The 18,389-nt window shown below is 47.1% G+C and overlaps 1 protein-coding gene across 3 annotated transcripts in view; it reads left to right on the top strand.

The window, feature by feature from the left end:
• Positions 1–18,389, top strand: part of LOC134337179 (protein ENL-like) — a 134,999-nt gene that overhangs the window by 70,091 nt on the left and 46,519 nt on the right. The window contains exon 3 of one of the 3 annotated variants that reach the window (XM_063032008.1): positions 17,972–18,140. The exons of the other annotated variants lie outside the window; for them this stretch is intronic. Within the exon in view, the coding sequence (XP_062888078.1) occupies positions 17,972–18,140 (169 nt within the window). The remainder of the gene's footprint in view (positions 1–17,971; positions 18,141–18,389) is intronic. 3 annotated transcript variants of the gene reach the window in all.

The raw sequence follows: 18,389 nt of genomic DNA on the forward strand, positions 1-18,389 counted from the left end.
ACCTGCTCTTTGGAAAGTTATTTAACAAATGAGCCATCAAACACCAAGATTAAAGATCTTCCAAATGTAGGAAGAATTTAAAGAATTTGCCTGGTTCCAAGTTTTGCTTTAGTCTTGCATGTGAAACAAGTCTCGGGGAATTTGATCATTACTTGGGATCACATAGGGAACCTAAAATGGAGTTTCCAGTCCCTTGCAGTCTTGCATCACTGAGTAATTTTGACTAGGTTCTGTTATCCGTACTGGGGTAGGCTTGAGTAATTGGCCCTCCTTGTTCTAGTGTACCACTTCTGCATTGGGCTAATGCTCCTCATTCTCACGTCATCCTTGAAAACTGAGTTGTTGGTATGAGCCAATGCCTCCCTCATAATGAATGTGAACAGCCAATGATATCTTCCTTTATGCATACACAGAGCCTGACTGCATTTGCCTATTTTACAGGGTCTATGCATAATAGTCCTCAGTTAAAATTAGTAATGTCCCCAGGTACCTATTTCAAAGGGAATAGTAAGGAATGTTCCATGCATACCCCACTGTGTATATTTAAAAAATAATGACCTCTGATGTTTTCCCTATACATTTCTCAAACCACTTTAAAATTATACCCATTTTCCATATTTTATATTTTCCATTTGCACCATGGGGAAAATGTGCTCACTGTGCACTCTGTCTATGCCTCTTTTCACCTTCTACACTTTCAAGTCTCCTCCCCAAAGAGAAAAGCCTGTGCTCACTCAGTCTGTTGTCTTAACACATGCTATCTAATCCAGGCAGCATCCTGGTAATTCTCCACTGCAGCCATACTTTTCCAGATTGAACTCCATCTGCCACTTCTCAGCCCAGGTCTGTATCCTATCAATGTCCTGTTGTAATGTACGACAACCTTCTACGCTATCCACCACACCTCCGGTCTTTGCAGATGACACAAACTTCCACTTCCTAATCCAAGTCAATTACAAAAAATCACAAGGAGCAGGGATCCCAGAACTGATCCCTGTGAAACACCGACCAACCTTCAGGTAGAATTATGCTCCCTTCACAACCATCCTCTGCCTTCTGTGGACAAGCCAATTCTGAATCCAGGCAGCCAGGTTCCCCTGGATCCCATGCCTCCTAACTTTCTGTAGGAGCCTACTATGGGGAACCTTGTCAAGTGCCTTACAAAATTCTTATAGACCACATCCATCGCTCTTGCCTTCATCAATTTGTTTTGTCATTTCCTCACGGAGTTCACTGGTTTGTGAGACATGACCTACTCCTCACAAGCCATGCTGACTTCTCAAAGCCATGCTGATGCTTCTCTAAATGTTGTAATACCTGTCTCTAAGAATATTCAAAAAAAGTTTGCCCACTCTTAAGACTCACTGGAAAACTCACTGGTTTTCGAGGGGTTGTTGATAAGTTTGTGGCCCAAGGTAGAAGGGGTCAATTTTTGAAAACCTAGCACATTTATTTTTCAACATTTCGGGCCGAGACCCTTCGTCAGGACTGAAGAGGGACTCTGCCCCCTCCCTCTTCAGTCCTGACGAAGGGTCTCGGCCCGAAATGTTGACTGTTCGTTTCCATGGATGCTGCCTGACCTGCTGAGTTCCTCCAGCGTGTTGTGCATGTTGCCATGACCCCAGCATCTGCAGAGTATTTTGTGTATATTTTTCAATATAGTCCCTCCTACATTTACAAACTTAGTCCAGCGGTCGTGGAGCATACGGATCTTGGACCTCCAGAAAGTGTCCACAACAGGGGTGATTGATAAGTTTGTGGCCTACGGTGGAAGGAGATGAGTTATTCAGCTCTCGTTACAGGAACATGCAGTTCAACTCTGAGTGGTTATGCAGAAAGTTTGAAGCTAATAACTGATCAGAGAATAACTCATTTGGGGTGATTGATAAATTCGTGGCCTAAGGTAGGAGGAGATGAGTTATTAACTTCAAACTTTCTGCATAACCACTCAAGGAGTTGAAATGCATGTGCATGTAACGAGAGCTGTATAACTAATCTCCTTCTACCTTAGGCCACAAACTTATCAATCACCCATCTGTGGACACTTTCTGGAGGCCCAAGGTCCGTATTCTCCACGACCGCTGGACTAAGTGTGTAAACGTAGGCGGGGACTATGTTGAAAAATAAATGTGCTAGGTTTTCTAAAATTGACTCCTTCTACCTTAGGCCACGAATTTATCAATCACCCCTCGGATGATCCCCAATTATCTTTCTTGAACAAAGGGATAACATTTGCCACTCTCCGATCTTCGGGTACTACTGTGGCCAGTGAGAGTGCAAAGATCATCACCAAAGGTGCAGCAATCTCTTTCCTCACTTCCTGGGGTAACTAGAGTGTATCCAGTCTGGCCTTGGGGATTGACTTATCCTAATGTTTGTGAAAAGTTCCAGCACGTTTTTGTTCTTTAACAAAATCACTGTGACCACTTACAATTTCAAATGAAAATATTATTACTTACAACACACTTGAGCCCTTGAGGTCCCAACACTCCTGGAAATCATCTATTGTGACAATAGAAATGACATCCTGCTTCTCCGGGGTCACCCAGGCTGAACTTGACTCTGGGAGAGGGGCGAGCAATTGGCCTGGGCAGAGCCCTTGACTGCCCATCCCCTGGACTCGTGAATGACCAACTTGGCCAGGTCCAAGAGAAAGCTATCCAGGAGTTACCCTGACCGACTCGTCCCTCTCTGCACCCAGTGACAGTGGATCAGGACCGTGGGGGCTAAGATACAACCCGAACTTTAGGAGCAGATATGCAGTCAGAGTTTGCAACCTCTCACAGTCAGTGAGAGTACACTAACTCCTCCCAACCACAGAAATGACAGGTGGCTGAAAAATCTGTTGTACAGTACTGCTGTACGTCTGAAGGTTTTAAGTCTTCCAGGTTATTGTATAATCAAGCAGTGGTAAATCAAGACAACCGGACTTGCTGTGTTGTCTAGAGCAAAATCCCTGTGTTTTTCAAAACCTACAAACACACTCAGACAGAAACTTGTCCACCCCAAGGATCCTATACAATGACATAAACCGAGCAATATTGTATATGCTATCCAATGCAATGAGAACTTCACAGATCTGTATATTGGCGAGACAAAGCAACTGCTTCACAAACGGATTGGCCAACATAGGAGGGCTAACACCTCAGGTCAAGACTCGGCTGTATATCTACACCTAAAGGACAAAGGGCACTCCTTTAATAACAATGTGCACATTTTGGACTGAGATGACAGGTGGTTTGAAAGAGGGGTTAGAGAAGCTATTTTGTCAAACTGGAAAACCCATCCCTGAACAGTGAGGGTGGGATACGACACCAACTATCAGCTACTTACAATGCAGTCCCAACATCTCTACCCCAGCATCTCCACAACAGCTCATACCTCTATTCATGCAAAGATAAGACTAATAACCCTCTCATTACCTCTGTGACTCCTAACGACCTTCATGTGATTCCTATAACTTTTAAAACAACTCACAGAGTTTATAAGTTGGAAAACAACCCACCATGGATACTGAAGAAGCCTCTTGGATGAATGGCGAAATGTCTTCTAGACAAGACAACAAGTCCAGTTGCCTAGAGCTACAGCTGTCTGATATAACACTGCTCTCTGCAGTACCTTCCACTCCAGGTGCCCACTATACAGGGAAGGAAACCAGTGGAAAGGTTAGGGAGTTGTGGCCACTCTCTCCAAGCTGCTTGCCCATCGAGAGACTTGTCACCTGACCAGGTACATTGCCTAGCACCAGGTCACTCTCAGTAGATATCCTTGAGTCCTCCCCTACAGGACAGCTCAAGGTATTAATTCTGAACCTTCTGCTTGCCTCGGGACCTCTTGTACCTAATGAAGTGGTCACTGAGTGTACATTCCTGTTCTACTGCTGTAGCCCATCCACTTCATAGTTCGGCATGTTGTCCATTCAGAGATGCTCTTCTGCACACCACTGTTGTAACATGTGGTTATTTGAGTTACAGTTGCCTTTCTGTTTGCTTGAGACAGTATGACCATTCTCCTTTGGCCTCTCTCATTAACGAGTCACTTTCTTTCCCCAAAATTGCCACTCAAGGTATAGTTCTTGTTTTTCCGCACCATTTTCTATAGAGAATGATCCCAGGAGATCAGCAGTTTCTGAGACACTGAAACCACCTGATACCAACAGTCATTCAATGGGGAAAGTCACTTAGATCACATTTCTTTCTGATTCTGATGTTTGGTCCAATCAACACCTGAACCTCTTGACCATGCGTGTGTGCTTTTATGCATTGTTGTTGCCACATGATTGGCTGATTAGATATTTGTATTAACGAGCAGGTATATTTACTAAAGTGGCCACTGAGTTTATTTCACATGGAAACAACAGGAATTCTGCAGATGCTGGAAATTCAAGCAACACACATCAAAGTTGCTGGTGAACGCAGCAGGCCAGGCAGCATCTCTAGGAAGAGGTGCAGTCGACGTTTCAGGCCGAGACCCTTCGTCAGGACTAACTGAAGGAAGAGTGAGTAAGGGATTTGAAAGTTGGAGGGGGAGGGGGAGATCTAAAATGATAGGAGAAGACAGGAGGGGGAGGGATAGAACCAAGAGCTGGACAGGTGATAGGCAAAAGGGGATACGAGAGGATCATGGGACAGGAGGTCCGGGAAGAAAGACAAGGAGGGGGGGACGACCCAGAGGATGGGCAAGAGGTATATTCAGAGGGACAGTGGGAGAAAAAGGAGAGTGAGAGAAAGAATGTGTGCATAAAGATAAGTAACAGATGGGGTACGAGGGGGAGGTGGGGCCTTAGCGGAAGTTAGAGAAGTCGATTTTCATGCCATCAGGTTGGAGGCTACCCAGACGGAATATAAGGTGTTGTTCCTCCAACCTGAGTGTGGCTTCATTACGGTAGAGGAGGCCGTGGATAGACATGTCAGAATGGGAATGGGATGTGGAATTAAAATGTGTGGCCACTGGGAGATCCTGCTTTCTCTGGCGGACAGAGCGTAGATGTTCAGCAAAGCGGTCTCCCAGTCTGCGTCAGGTCTCGCCAATATATAAAAGGCCACATGCTCCCGATGTGGCCTTTTATATATTGGCGAGACCCGACGCAGACTGGGAGACCGCTTTGCTGAACATCTACGCTCTGTCCGCCAGAGAAAGCAGGATCTCCCAGTGGCCACACATTTAAATTCCACATCCCATTCCCATTCTGACATGTCTATCCACGGCCTCCTCTACCGTAATGAAGCCACACTCAGGTTGGAGGAACAACACCTTATATTCCGTCTGGGTAGCCTCCAACCTGATGGCATGAACATCGACTTCTCTAACTTCCGCTAAGGCCCCACCTCCCCCTCGTACCCCATCTGTTACTTATCTTTATGCACACATTCTTTCTCTCACTCTCCTTTTTCTCCCACTGTCCCTCTGAATATACCTCTTGCCCATCCTCTGGGTCCCCCCGCCCCCTCCTTGTCTTTCTTCCCAGACCTCCTGTCCCATGATCCTCTCGTATCCCCTTTTGCCTATCACCTGTCCAGCTCTTGACTCCATCCCTTCCCCTCCTGTCTTCTCCTATCATTTTGGATCTCCCCCTCCTCCTCCAACTTTCAAATCCCTTACTCACTCTTCCTTCAGTTAGTCCTGACGAAGGGTCTCGGCCTGAAACGTCGACTGCACCTCTTCCTACAGATGCTGCCTGGCCTGCTGCGTTCACCAGCAACCTTGATGTGTGTTGCTTATTTCACATGGATGGCCTTTGGCTTGTTTTAAAATGTCAATGAGCTGAACTCGTGCATTGAGTTGTTGCCACATGATTGGCTGATTAAATATGTGCATTAATAAGCAGGTGTCTATAATAAAAGGTAAAGCTCGAAGTGTAATAATGCACTTAAACTTCTCACAACAAATTAATCATGTAATCCTGAAACATGATTTGAAGAGTTAGTCCAGCAGTGGACCTCTTGGCTATCGCCACTTATTAAAAGTGATTTGCAGTCTTGCGAAATTGAAGTTCCAGCGAACAGCATTTATCATTTAGGACATCCTGTTTTTAAAATAATTGACATGCCTGTGCGCGGCATTGCTGGCAGCAGATTCACACTATTTCTTCAGCCATGTTTACATGAGGAGTTTTGAAAACCTGGTTATCTGATCTACCCAGTAACCTTTAAATTAAGATTGATGACTCAAATGAAAGACTGCTTCGTAATAAGCAGAGAAATTGAGACATACTTGTATCCCTCTAACAACAGAAAAGGTTTATTAAATAGTAATTAGTCCCATGTGTTGAAGGTTGTGGAATATTTTGGTGCCAAGTGTGGGTTATACATTGATGTGGCATTAGAACTGCTCAGGCTCGACAAACTGCAAATCTTCGTCTTTTCAATTGAGCAGTGGTGAAGGTAATGGGCAGCACCCCCTAGACAAGTTACAGCAAAGCACAGCACAGCACAAGTCCCCCTCTACTGATCCCCCTCCAGGTACTGACCCCTGCAAGTGTGAGAAATGCTACCACCTCCTCACCACCACTCGGTTGTAAGCAGTCCTTCCCACTGAGGCATTTAAGTCTCATATGTCATCCATTGGTGTCATTTATTACGGCTCGTGCAGCCTCCTCTGCACTGGTGGAACCTGGCACAGATTGGGGGACTGGTTCGTCAAGCACCTTTGTAACAGCCAGGATCTTCTGGTAGCCAGCCGTTTTAATTCCCATATCACCATGACTGTCCATGTCCTCAGATAAGATGAACATCGATTTCTCTATTGATAACCATTTCCCTTATCCCACCGGCCTCATCACCTCTTCTGTTTTCCCTCCCCCACCCTCTTGATCTGCCTTCCTTCCCTTCCCTTTATTCCATGGTGCATTGTCCTCACCAATCATACCTCATCTTCAGCCCTTTGCCTCTTTCACCAAACATCTCCGAATTTCTTGTATCTTCCCCACCCCACTCCCAACCACCCCCTACCAGTGGCCCTTACTCCAGCTCTTTTCTCCCACCTTATTACATTGGCTGTCTCTCCCCCCCCCCCCCCCGTAATGCCTGAAGATATCCAGTTGACAAACGAAAGAAAGACTCGTAATTGTGTAATGTCTCGAGGGACCTCGGGCTGTCCCAAGGTGATTTGGAGTCAGCAAAGTGCCTTTGTTGCTGTATTGGCAGTAATACAGCTATTGACTTGTGAACAGTGCTTGGCAGTGAAGAGTTAATCTTTTCATGATATAGATTAAAGGATTATTATTAAAGGAAACTGAGTACCTTCTACCACCAATTATGTCATCACAAGAGAAATGGGAATGGTTTAAGAAAGAGGCCCTCTGTGTTTTTCAGTTCTTGTTTGTTTATGAGTGCTCCCTTATTTCAACCAGTGACCAATAGCTCATTATCTTTTGACCACGCTTGGTAGTCCCACGTGAGCTATTAGTCAAGGCTTATTGTAACTGCTGCTACAGCTGATGCGACTGTGTTACACTGAGGAGATGTACATTATAGAAGAGACAGCATAATCCAGTAAATTTATGATGAGCACAAACAAAAACTATTTAATCTAATCAGACATCTCAGGTCTCGGTTGGTGGTCTTAGCTAAGCACCAGGTGCTTTTGAAATGTGTGAAGAATTTCGCCTGTCAGCACCTGCCTAGCGAGTGAATTTCAGAACTCTGAAATCCTCCTCTCTCATTCCTGTGTTAAATTTCATCTGCCGAGCCTACCTGTATTGCTGGCTTGTCGGTGACCTCGTGGAGGTCATGCAGGTTACTTATGATTTTAAGACCCTTCTCACATTAGGTGATGAGAACAACGGGTGTGTAATGAGATGAAGAAATGCTACAAATCTCTCTTCCTTCATCAGGCAGATTATTGGCAGGAGTGTCATCTTCTCTTGAATGTACATATGCTGGTACCTCTGCAGATGTGATGACTGAGGAATTCCTTTCCACAGACAATTGGTTAATGATCAGTCTGGAGGGACAACAGCCAGTATGAAACGGTGAAACCCTTCCTAAGGTCAATGTTCTCTGTGAGGCTCAATTCAAGGAGTAAATGAATAACAATTATCTAGAACGAGGAAGAGTTGGCTTAGGATAATTTCCAAATGGAAACATGGAAGCCGACAGCATAGATTGGACGAACTCTGGTACATAAGGTTATAGATCCTCTCAGGAAGGGGAATCATATGCTCCAACTAATTCCCTTTTATCAGCGTCAAAGGACGTTGTACGAGTGACTGAGGGTGGATGAGCATCATTATAGGTATTCTAAAATGTATTATTCAAGATTTTCATGGGAAGAGTGATATTGCAAGTGGAGAGAACTTACTTGAAGACATTTAGTACATTTCGAATATGTTGCCCTGTGTTTATATTTCAACTTTTGGTGATTTGGGTGATTCAAAAGAATTTTAGGCTACCTACTGCCCGAATACTTTAATTTGTCTTGATCATAAGCCATTTCCGTGTTTCTGCGTGAAGACAAAACTATTTGCCTGGGCTGAGCTTCCTGTTATTTATTTAGGGACACAGCACAGAAGCCCAATGAGCTTACGCCACCCAATTGCACCCATGTGACCAATTAACCACTGTGATGTTCCGTACATCTTTGGAATGTGGGAAACCACTGAACCTGGGGGAAACCACACAGTCACGGTAGAGAACATACAAATTCCTCACAGACAGCGGCGGAATTAACCTGGGTCACTGGTGCTGTAATAGCTTTGTGTTAACCGCGATGTTACCGGGCCACCCCTTTTACTTCCTCCGTTTGTTTGAAGATTCTTCAAAGCATTTCTTCAATTGCAAAAAGTAATGGACACATATAGATTTGATAACGTGATCCCGGTCCTCTCTTTTTACCCGGGACCATGCAAATATTTCCACTTTGTCTATCTCTTATCTCCCTTGCCCATTCCAAGTAATAGTTTAGTAAGCTTCTGGACTATTTACAACTCATAAACACCTTTAAATAAGGAGCAAATCATAAACACAAGAGATTCTGCAGATTCTGGAAATTCAAAGCAACACACGTGAAATTCTGGGGGAACTCAGCAGGTCAGGCAGCATCTATGGAAATGAATAAACAGTCAACGTTTCAGGCCGAGACCCTTCTTCAGGACTGAAAAGAGGAAGACACCAGAATAAAGAAGATGGGAGGGGAGGGGAGGGGAGGGGAAATAGGTGGCCAGAAGATGATGGGTGAAGCCAGGTGGGTAGGATAGGTAAAGGGCTAGAGAGGAAGGAATCTGATAGGAGAGGAGAGTGGACCATAGGTGAAGGGGGAGGAGGAGGGGATCCAGAGAGAGACCAGTACTGTACATAGGGCGTGGTCTCACTCTATATACTGTATGGGGTGTGGTCTCACCCTATATTACTGAAGTACAAACTCCCAGCTTTTGAATTCAATTTGCCTGGGAATAAATGATAACATTCTGATGGTCACTTTTCTTGACGCGTCCACCAAAATGGGTTTAACACAGGGATACAAAGTTCTTTCTTGTTATGACCTTCATGATTTGGAATGGCTATCACTTGTTCCAAGTCACTTCAAGCTGAGTATACGTCGAGCGTTTTACGTTTACCCCACTAGAGAAGTAATGCTTTAGAGCTGCTTTACTGGTCCTTTTCAGGAAATTGTACTCAGTAGATATCACATTTGGAACTTCAATTTATTTTTTCAGAAGTTAGTATTGCCATCATTTTAGCCTTTTGTGCTGTCATGTTTTGGAACAAGTGATCTCTGGTCCTTATTCAAAATCTACAATATTCCTTTTGACATTTCGACTAACAACTCATTCAGAGTTGCTGCCACACTGGCTGGAAGAGGACCCTCATTTTTAGATGGAAGGTCTTGAGTCAAAATTTTGACTGGCCATCATTCTTCATAGATGCCCCTGACCTGCTGAGGTCCTCCACTGGCCGTTACTCTTCAGCCTGACCCGGTCCTCCACTGGCCGTTACTCTTCAGCCCGACCCGGCCCTCCACTGGCCGTTACTCTTCAGACTGACCTGGTCCTCCACTGGCCGTTACTCATCAGCCCGACCCGGCCCTCCACTGGCCGTTACTCTTCAGCCTGACCCGGCCCTCCACTGGCCGTTACTCTTCAGCCTGACCCGGCCCTCCACTGGCTGTTACTCTTCAGCCTGACCCGGCCCTCCACTGGCCGTTACTCATCAGCCCGACCCGGTCCTCCACTGGCCGTTACTCATCAGCCCGACCCGGCCCTCCACTGGCCGTTACTCTTCAGCCTGACCCGGTCCTCCACTGGCCGTTACTCTCCAGCCTGACCCGGCCCTCCACTGGCCGTTACTCTCCAGCCTGACCCGGCCCTCCACTGGCCGTTACTCTCCAGCCTGACCCGGCCCTCCACTGGCCGTTACTCTCCAGCCTGACCCGGCCCTCCACTGGCCGTTACTCTCCAGCCTGACCCGGCCCTCCACTGGCCGTTACTCTCCAGCCTGACCCGGCCCTCCACTGGCCGTTACTCTCCAGCCCGACCCGGCCCTCCACTGGCCGTTACTCTTCAGCCCGACCCGGCCCTCCACTGGCCATTACTCTTCAGCCCGACCCGGTCCTCCACTGGCCGTTACTCTCCAGCCTGACCCGGCCCTCCACTGGCCGTTACTCTCCAGCCTGACCCGGCCCTCCACTGGCCGTTACTCTCCAGCCTGACCCGGCCCTCCACTGGCCGTTACTCTCCAGCCTGACCCGGCCCTCCACTGGCCGTTACTCTTCAGCCCGACCCGGCCCTCCACTGGCCGTTACTCTTCAGCCTGACCCGGCCCTCCACTGGCCGTTACTCTCCAGCCTGACCCGGCCCTCCACTGGCCGTTACTCTTCAGCCTGACCCGGTCCTCCACTGGCCGTTACTCTTCAGCCTGACCCGGCCCTCCACTGGCCGTTACTCTTCAGCCCGACCCGGCCCTCCACTGGCCGTTACTCTCCAGCCTGACCCGGCCCTCCACTGGCCGTTACTCTTCAGCCCGACCCGGCCCTCCACTGGCCGTTACTCTTCAGCCTGACCCGGCCCTCCACTGGCCGTTACTCTTCAGCCTGACCCGGCCCTCCACTGGCCGTTACTCTTCAGCCTGACCTGGTCCTCCACTGGCCGTTACTCTTCATACATGAGCCTGATCTGCTGCTGAGGTCCTCCAGCAATTTGCTTTTTTTTGCTCAAAATTACAGCACTTGCAGTTTCTTGTGTCTCTTTCTCGAGACAGTTTCTCTTGCACAGAAAAATGCAGTCTGTTATGTTCCTTGTGATGCAAAGAAAGTAAACAGTTCCCTTACCAAGAATCAGGCGCTTGGAAGAGATTGCCAGAATACATTTCATCTTCTAAGGTGCAATCAACTCTAAGGGGCAGGTGAAGTTGTTCCATGTTCTGGAGTGTCTTGATAAGATTTGTAAAGCAGGCTTTTGGAATATTTATCAAGCCCATAATAATCATTGCAGTTTGACTTTGAGTGCTGCATTCAATGGTATCAATGGCTTCTCCTTTGAGTTTCCACAACTTCAGTGGGCTAAGTATGAAAGTGCATTTATGCATCACAGGATTGTCCTTGTTGTTTAATTATCAGTAGCCTGTCTATTGATTATTCTCTCTCCCCGCCCCCCCACCATCCCCAGACACATTAGGGCTTTGTGTTTCAGGATTAATTAATGAATTTAGAGATACAGTGTTGAGCAACCTTTTCTGGTCCAATGAGCCACGTGGCCCAGCAGCCCACCTATTTAACCCTAGCGTAATCACAGGACAATTTACAATGACCTATTAACCCACCGATTTGGGCTGTGGGAGAAAATCGGGAGCACCCGGAGGAACCTCGTGCGCTCATGGGAAGGGCGCACAAATTTCTGACAGACAGGACGGAATTGAACTCCAGACTCCGACGTCCCAAGCTGTATTAGTGTTGCGCTAACCACAAGGTGCCGTGACACCAGTTAAGAATCGTGTGGTCTTTTTTTTTAAAAAAAGGCACGTTGCCTTGTTTACTTAAGATAGAGCACGCGGCACCCTGGAAATGCGTTAATGTGTAACGTGGGACACATTTATCTACGTTATTTTCCCAGGTCTAGTCGACTAATTCTACAGGAAGTTGATCATTTGAACAGTTGAGGGGATTTTAAAAGCGACATGATCTATTTATAACTGCAATTGTATTAGCATTACATCCAGTAAGTGCTCAAGCCGCTGGAGCTCAGTAATGCTCTCTATGAGCATTGTGTAAAAGGCGCAGATATTTGTGCTTATAAACCCGTTTATCGTTAGCATCTTGGAACATGTAGTTCAAGTTGGTCTCCTACACATGCTCGCAAACTGAAGCAATGCTTGTGGTTATGTTGTTTCCTTTCAAATCTCTTATCTACAGTTAACAGCTCGTTTTCCCAGAAAAAAAAAGAGCTAGGGTCCTTTGCCCTCTCTACCACTCTGTTCCATCTTCAGATAAAGCAGCCTCCCTTACGTGCTTCCATTAAGATAGCTTGTCTCACTCCCACAAACCACAATCATTTTAATAGTCTATGAGGAAATTAGTCAATGCCTGCCAAAAAAATCCAAGTAAACTTCGTCTGCTGGACTTTTATCTAAATCTAATTGCCTTCCCCGAAAACTGCAGTCACTTTTTTGTGACCTTTGAACTTGGCACTCCTGCTGCTGTGTGTGTCCAAGGTCCACTCTGCAAAGCGGAGGTCATTCCCATGGTGGAATGCTGGTATTGTTGGTGATGCTGAACTTTGCATGTTGAGGGCCAGGCTGCCCTTTCAGTTGACGTACAGGATCTCTGGGAAGTGAACTCTGGTTTCTGAGGAAGAACAGGTCATCTGTTGCTAGCACAAAGGAGCTGGAGGAACTCAGTGGGTCGGGCAACATTGATGGAGGGAAATGGGTAGTCGACGTTTTGTGTTGAGACTCTTCATCAGGACTGGGTAGAGAGAGGGGAGGTGCCAGTATGAAATGGTATGGAGAATGGATTGATCAAGAGCTGATTAGTGGGGACTTTCTGTGAGCAAATTGGGTGCTGTGTAACTATATTTTAATATTGCCTGCATTTGAAAATTACTTCATTAGCTATAATATTTTTGGGACTTCCCCAAAAAGAGTCTAAAAGTTTTTCATCATAGTTCCACTTCTGACATCTGTCTGGAAACAGAGTATCCACTAATGTATTCTTTTTTACAAACTTTCTAACTCTCAGTTATCTTAATTATACTTCTTCCCACCCTGCCATTTGTAAAAATGCTGTTTCCTTCTGTCCGTTTCTCTGTCTCCACACCATCTGCTTTGAGTAGGAGGCTTTCCATTACAGAACACTGAGATGTCTTCTCTTTTTCAAAGAACAGGGTTTCCTTTCACTGTTGATGCTCCCCTCACCCTCATCTCCTCCATTTCCCACACATCTGCCCTCGTAACAGGCATATGCTTCTCCTTGTCCTTGCCTACCGCCCCACAGGCCTCCGAATCCAGCACATCATTCTTCGTAACATCTGCTATGTGAAAGAAGACCCCACCGCCCAGCACATCTTCCCCCTAGCTCCTGGCTTTCCATGAGGATTTCTCTCTATGTAGCTCCCTTGTCCACTTGTCCCTTGCCACTGTTCTCCCTCCTGGCGCTTACCCCCACAAGCGTGACAGGTGCTATACCTGCCCCTACACCCCCACCCTCACAATCATTCAGGGCTCCAAGCAATCCTTCCAGGTGAGGTGATACTTTATCTTCACACTTGCTGGGGCCATCGATTTTATTCAGTGCCTCCTGCCTCCTCGACATCAGCGAGACCCAGTGCAGACTGGGGACTGTTTTGTCAGCCACCTTTGCTCTGTTGGCCGTGAAAGGTAGGACCTCCCGGTGACTGCTTGTTTCAGTTTGACTTCCCATTCCCATTCTGTCATAGCTGTCCATGGCCGCCCCTACTGCCATGATGAGGTCAAACTCAGTCTGAAGGAGCAATAACAAATGGACAACATGAGCATTGATTTCTCCAATTTCACCTCCTCTCCCTCCTCTCTTTCCATTCCCCATCCTGGTTCTTATCTCACCCATTCTCTCCTCACCTGCCCATCAACTCCCTCTGGTTCTCTGTCCCCTTCCCTTTCTTCCATGGTCCACTGCCCTCTCCTATCAGTTCCTTCCTCCTTTTGCCCCTTTCCTCTTCCACCTATCACCTCCCTGCCTTCTGACCTTACTCCCCCTCATCTACCAATCACCTGCCAGTTTATTCTCCTTACCTCCACCACCCCCCCCCCCCCACTGCCCCAACACCTTATTCTGGCTTCTGACCCTTCTTTTTCAGTTCTGATGAAGGGTCTTGGCTTGGAATGTCAACTGTCTGACCTGCTGAGTTCCTCCACCATTTTGTGTGCATGTTGGATGACCACTGATAATGTCATTATAATGCCTTTCATGTATGCATTTTTATCTCTTCAGGTGTTATGTTCTATGTGCAGTCTTCCTCTACTTGGGCCCTTAGTTCCCATTGGAGCATAGGCCATTGATGACCTCCTGTCATCCAGTCAGTGGTACGGATGGAGTTCATCAATGGTTCTGTAATCCATTCTATTCACTGTACAGGGGCTCAGCCTACACAGCTTCACCAGAGCCCTGTTGGCCAGCCTTGCCCATTTCCCCCCTCTCATGACGGGGTCATAGGGTTGGACTTTGAGAGGCATCTATGTACAGTAGCCATTGGATTTGTGAGAGTGATTGTACGTTAATTGTGTTTGTTTCAATCAGTCCTAGAGTTGTAAACATCCAGTTCTCAGAGATCTTTGGGAGTTCTAGCAGCTGATCCATTTGGACCAGAACCTTTGCAGGCAATTCGTCCTCTGCTCTTTGGCATATTAGAGACCCATTTTAGAATCCTAATGTCTACATGTATTCTGGGGGATTTGCACGGTAGCGTAGTGGTTAGCAAAGCGCTTTACAGGTGACCCAGGTTCAATTCCCGCCGCTGCCTGTAAGGAGTTTGTATGTTCTCCCCGTGACTACACTGGTTTCCTCCGGAGACTCGGGTTTCCTAAATACCTGCAGGTTGGTGGGTTAACTGGTCACGGTACATTGTGTCGTGATTAGGCTAGGGTTAAATCTGAGGGATTACTGGGCCGTGTGGCTCGAGGGACCTGTGTGCCACTCCGTGCCACTCTCTGTGGTGCCCAGATGTACTGGGCTGTCTGCTGTCCGTGCCACTCTCTGTGGTGCCCAGATGTACTGGGCTGTCTGCTGTCCGTGCCACTCTCTGTGGTGCCCAGTGATCCAGACTGGTGTGGTTCCCAGACCAGGCAGTGATACAGCCAGTCAGGATGCTCTCAATGGTGCCCCTGTAGAAGGTCTTGAGGATTTGGGGGCTCATGCCGAACTTCTTCAGTCTCCTGAGGAGGAAGAGACGCTGTTGTGCTGTTTATGTCACAAGGTCGGTGTGTACAGTCCAGGTGAGATCTTCGGTGATGTGTATACTGAGGAACTTGAAACTACTCACCCTCTCACTGCAGTCCCATTGATGTTGATCGGGGTGAGCCTGTCTCCGTTCCTCCTGTAATCCACAATCAGCTCTTTTTTTTTTGGACATTGAGGGAGAGGTTGTTATCTTGGCACCACTGTGTCAGTGTGTCACCCTCTCCTCTGTAGGCTGTCTCATCACCACTAGAAATTAGGCCGATCAAAGTCATGTCAGCTGCGAATTTGATCAGCAGATTGGAGCTGTGTGTGGCGGTACAATCGTAGGTGTAGATTGGAGCTGTGTGTGGCGGTACAATCGTAGGTGTAGATTGGAGCTGTGTGTGGCGGTACAATCGTAGGTGTAGATTGGAGCTGTGTGTGGCGGTATGGTCATGAGTATAAAGGGAATAGAGGAGGGGACTCAGGACACAACTCTGGGAGGGCACCTGTGTTGAGGGGCAGAGGTAAGGGAGCCCATCCTTACCACCTGCCGGCGATCTGATGGGAAGTCCAGGGTCCAGCTGCACAAGGTGGGGTGCAGGCCGCGGTACCTCAGCTTCCTGTCGAGTCCGGACGGAATTGTGGTGTAGCATTCTTACGTAGGTATCCCCCTTCTCCAGGTGAGTGAGGATCGTGTGTAGTGCTGTGGCTATGGTGTCAGGTAGACCAGTTCCGTCTGTAGGCAAGTTGTAGGGGGTCCAGTTTGGGTGGCAGCATGCTGCAGAGGTGATCTTTAACCAGCCTCTCAAAGCATTTGCTTATTATTGAGGTGAGTGCGACAGGGCGCCAGTTGTCCGGGCATGTTACCTTGGTTTTCTTAGGCACAGGGACAATGAAGGGTGATTTGCAACAGGAGGGCACTGCACACTGGGAGGGGGAGAGATTAAAAATGTCCGTAGGCACACCAGCCAGCTGCTCCGCACGCACTTTGAGGACGCGCCCTGGGATGCCGTCCGGCCCCAGACACCCGCACTTTGCGAAAATCTGCAAAGTACCCGATGACAGTGCCACTACCCTTACCCCTCAAATAATTTTTAAAAAGTATGGGGTTTGTGGTTGATGGTCTGTGAGGGGAGGGTGGCTGAAGGACTTTCCTCTCCACTTTGTGCTATGCTGCCTGCTGAACATTTGCTTTGCGTCTCTCTCTCTCTCTCTGCAGTTTCCTAGTGGTTTTCTCTCAGATGCAAAAACTGCAACCTATTGCATATTGTCTGCAGCTTCATCTCGACTCTTTTGCCTTTCCCCTTTCGTCTCTTGTTCCGTCCACGTCCCTTCCCCACCCCCACCATGTTTTTTCATTGTAGCTAAAGCTATGCAACTTTAACAATAGTATCTCAAAGCTCCATGGACTAAATCGTACCTACAGCTGTGATACGACCAGTCAGAGCTGTGCTGATTATAATCTCCGTGCAGACTATGTAGTTGTCTGACTAACAGCTCAGTCACAGCTATATTGTAACGATCCTCCACAGCAAGGAAGCACCACCATATCTGGAGAGGTGCAAAGGGTTTCAATTCAGTTTGTGGTACTTTCAGCAAGTTGATTAAAATCGTTGATTAAGATAAAATACTCAAGATTAGATGCATTTTCTAGAACACTAAAAATAGAAACAAGGGCTTTAAATACACGATGCTTCAAATGAATGTCTTGACTCACATTATGCGTAGCTGTCTTCAAAAATACTAAAGCTACAGTTTCTGCGATAAGTTTTATTTTCAGTGTTTTGCTTGCTTATCGTGCGGCAGAAAGCAATCTGGAGTACGGTGTGGGTGGCAGCTTTGATTGAAGGATTTTGTTTTTAAGCTGCGGCCGTGACAAGAAGTTGGGATGTTGTGCTGGTGTTTTGTTACAGAATGCTGAAGGTTTCTCGTCCCATCTGTTTTGCTGGCAGCAAGCCACGCATTCGCAGTTGGCAGTCTCAAGTAGGAAGAGAACTGACTTTCCAATATGAAAGATGAACCCTAGTGCTCATTCTGGTTGGCTGTCCTCCGCTCTTAATTTGGCTAATTTCAGCGCCTAACTCAAGATGACTTAAAAGGAGAGGTTTAAGAAGAGCACACAACATTGCGGTAAATAAAATCAGAGAGAAAAGAGTAAACTGAGCAGAACTTTGCTAAACCATCAACAGAAAGCAATTACTAGCGTCAGTGAGTTCAAAGCTAATTTCTTTATCAAAGTATATCCTATGTCGTCGTATACAACCCTGAGATTCAGTTTTCTTGTCAGCATACTCGATAGGTGGACACGTGGCCAAGTGGTTAAGGCATTGGACTAGCGACCTGAAGGTCGTGAGTTCGAGCCCCAGCCAAGGCAGCGTGTTGTGTCCTTGAGCGAGGCACTTAATCACACATTGCTCCGCGACAACACCGGTGCCAAGCTGTATGGGTCCTAATGCCCTTCCCTTGGACAACATCGGTGTCGTGGAGAGGGGAGACTTGCAGCATGGGCAACTGCCAGTCTTCCATACAACCTTGCCCAGGCCTGCGCCCTGGAGAGTGAAGACTTTCCAGGCGCAGATCCATGGTCTCGCAAGACTAACGGATGCCTTTTTATACTCAATAGATCCAGCAGGGGCAGTATGGTAGCGTAGTGGTTGGCACAGCACTTGTGCCAGTGATGCGGGTGCAGTTCCTGCCGATGCCTATGAGGAGTTTGTACGTTCGCCCCGTGGCTGTGTGGGTTTCCTCCAGGTGCTCTGGTTTCTCCCCACACTCCAAAGACGTAACAGTTGGTAGGTTAATTAGTCCTTACAAATCGTCCTGTGATTCGACTAGGATTAAATCAGGTGTTGCTGGATGGCACAACTCCATGCTGTATCACAATAAATAAAACAAATTAATTTAAAATTGTTATCTTCTGGAGCGGGGGGCTCCCAACCCGGTGTGCACAGATCCCTCAGTTAATGGTCGGGGTCTGTAGCATAAAAAAGGTTGGGAATTCCTGTTCTACAGGTTGTCTAATTAGAACATAACCATCCGGC

The sequence above is a fragment of the Mobula hypostoma genome, chromosome 24 (genome assembly GCF_963921235.1).
Source record: "Mobula hypostoma chromosome 24, sMobHyp1.1, whole genome shotgun sequence".
Taxonomy (NCBI): domain Eukaryota; kingdom Metazoa; phylum Chordata; class Chondrichthyes; order Myliobatiformes; family Myliobatidae; genus Mobula; species Mobula hypostoma.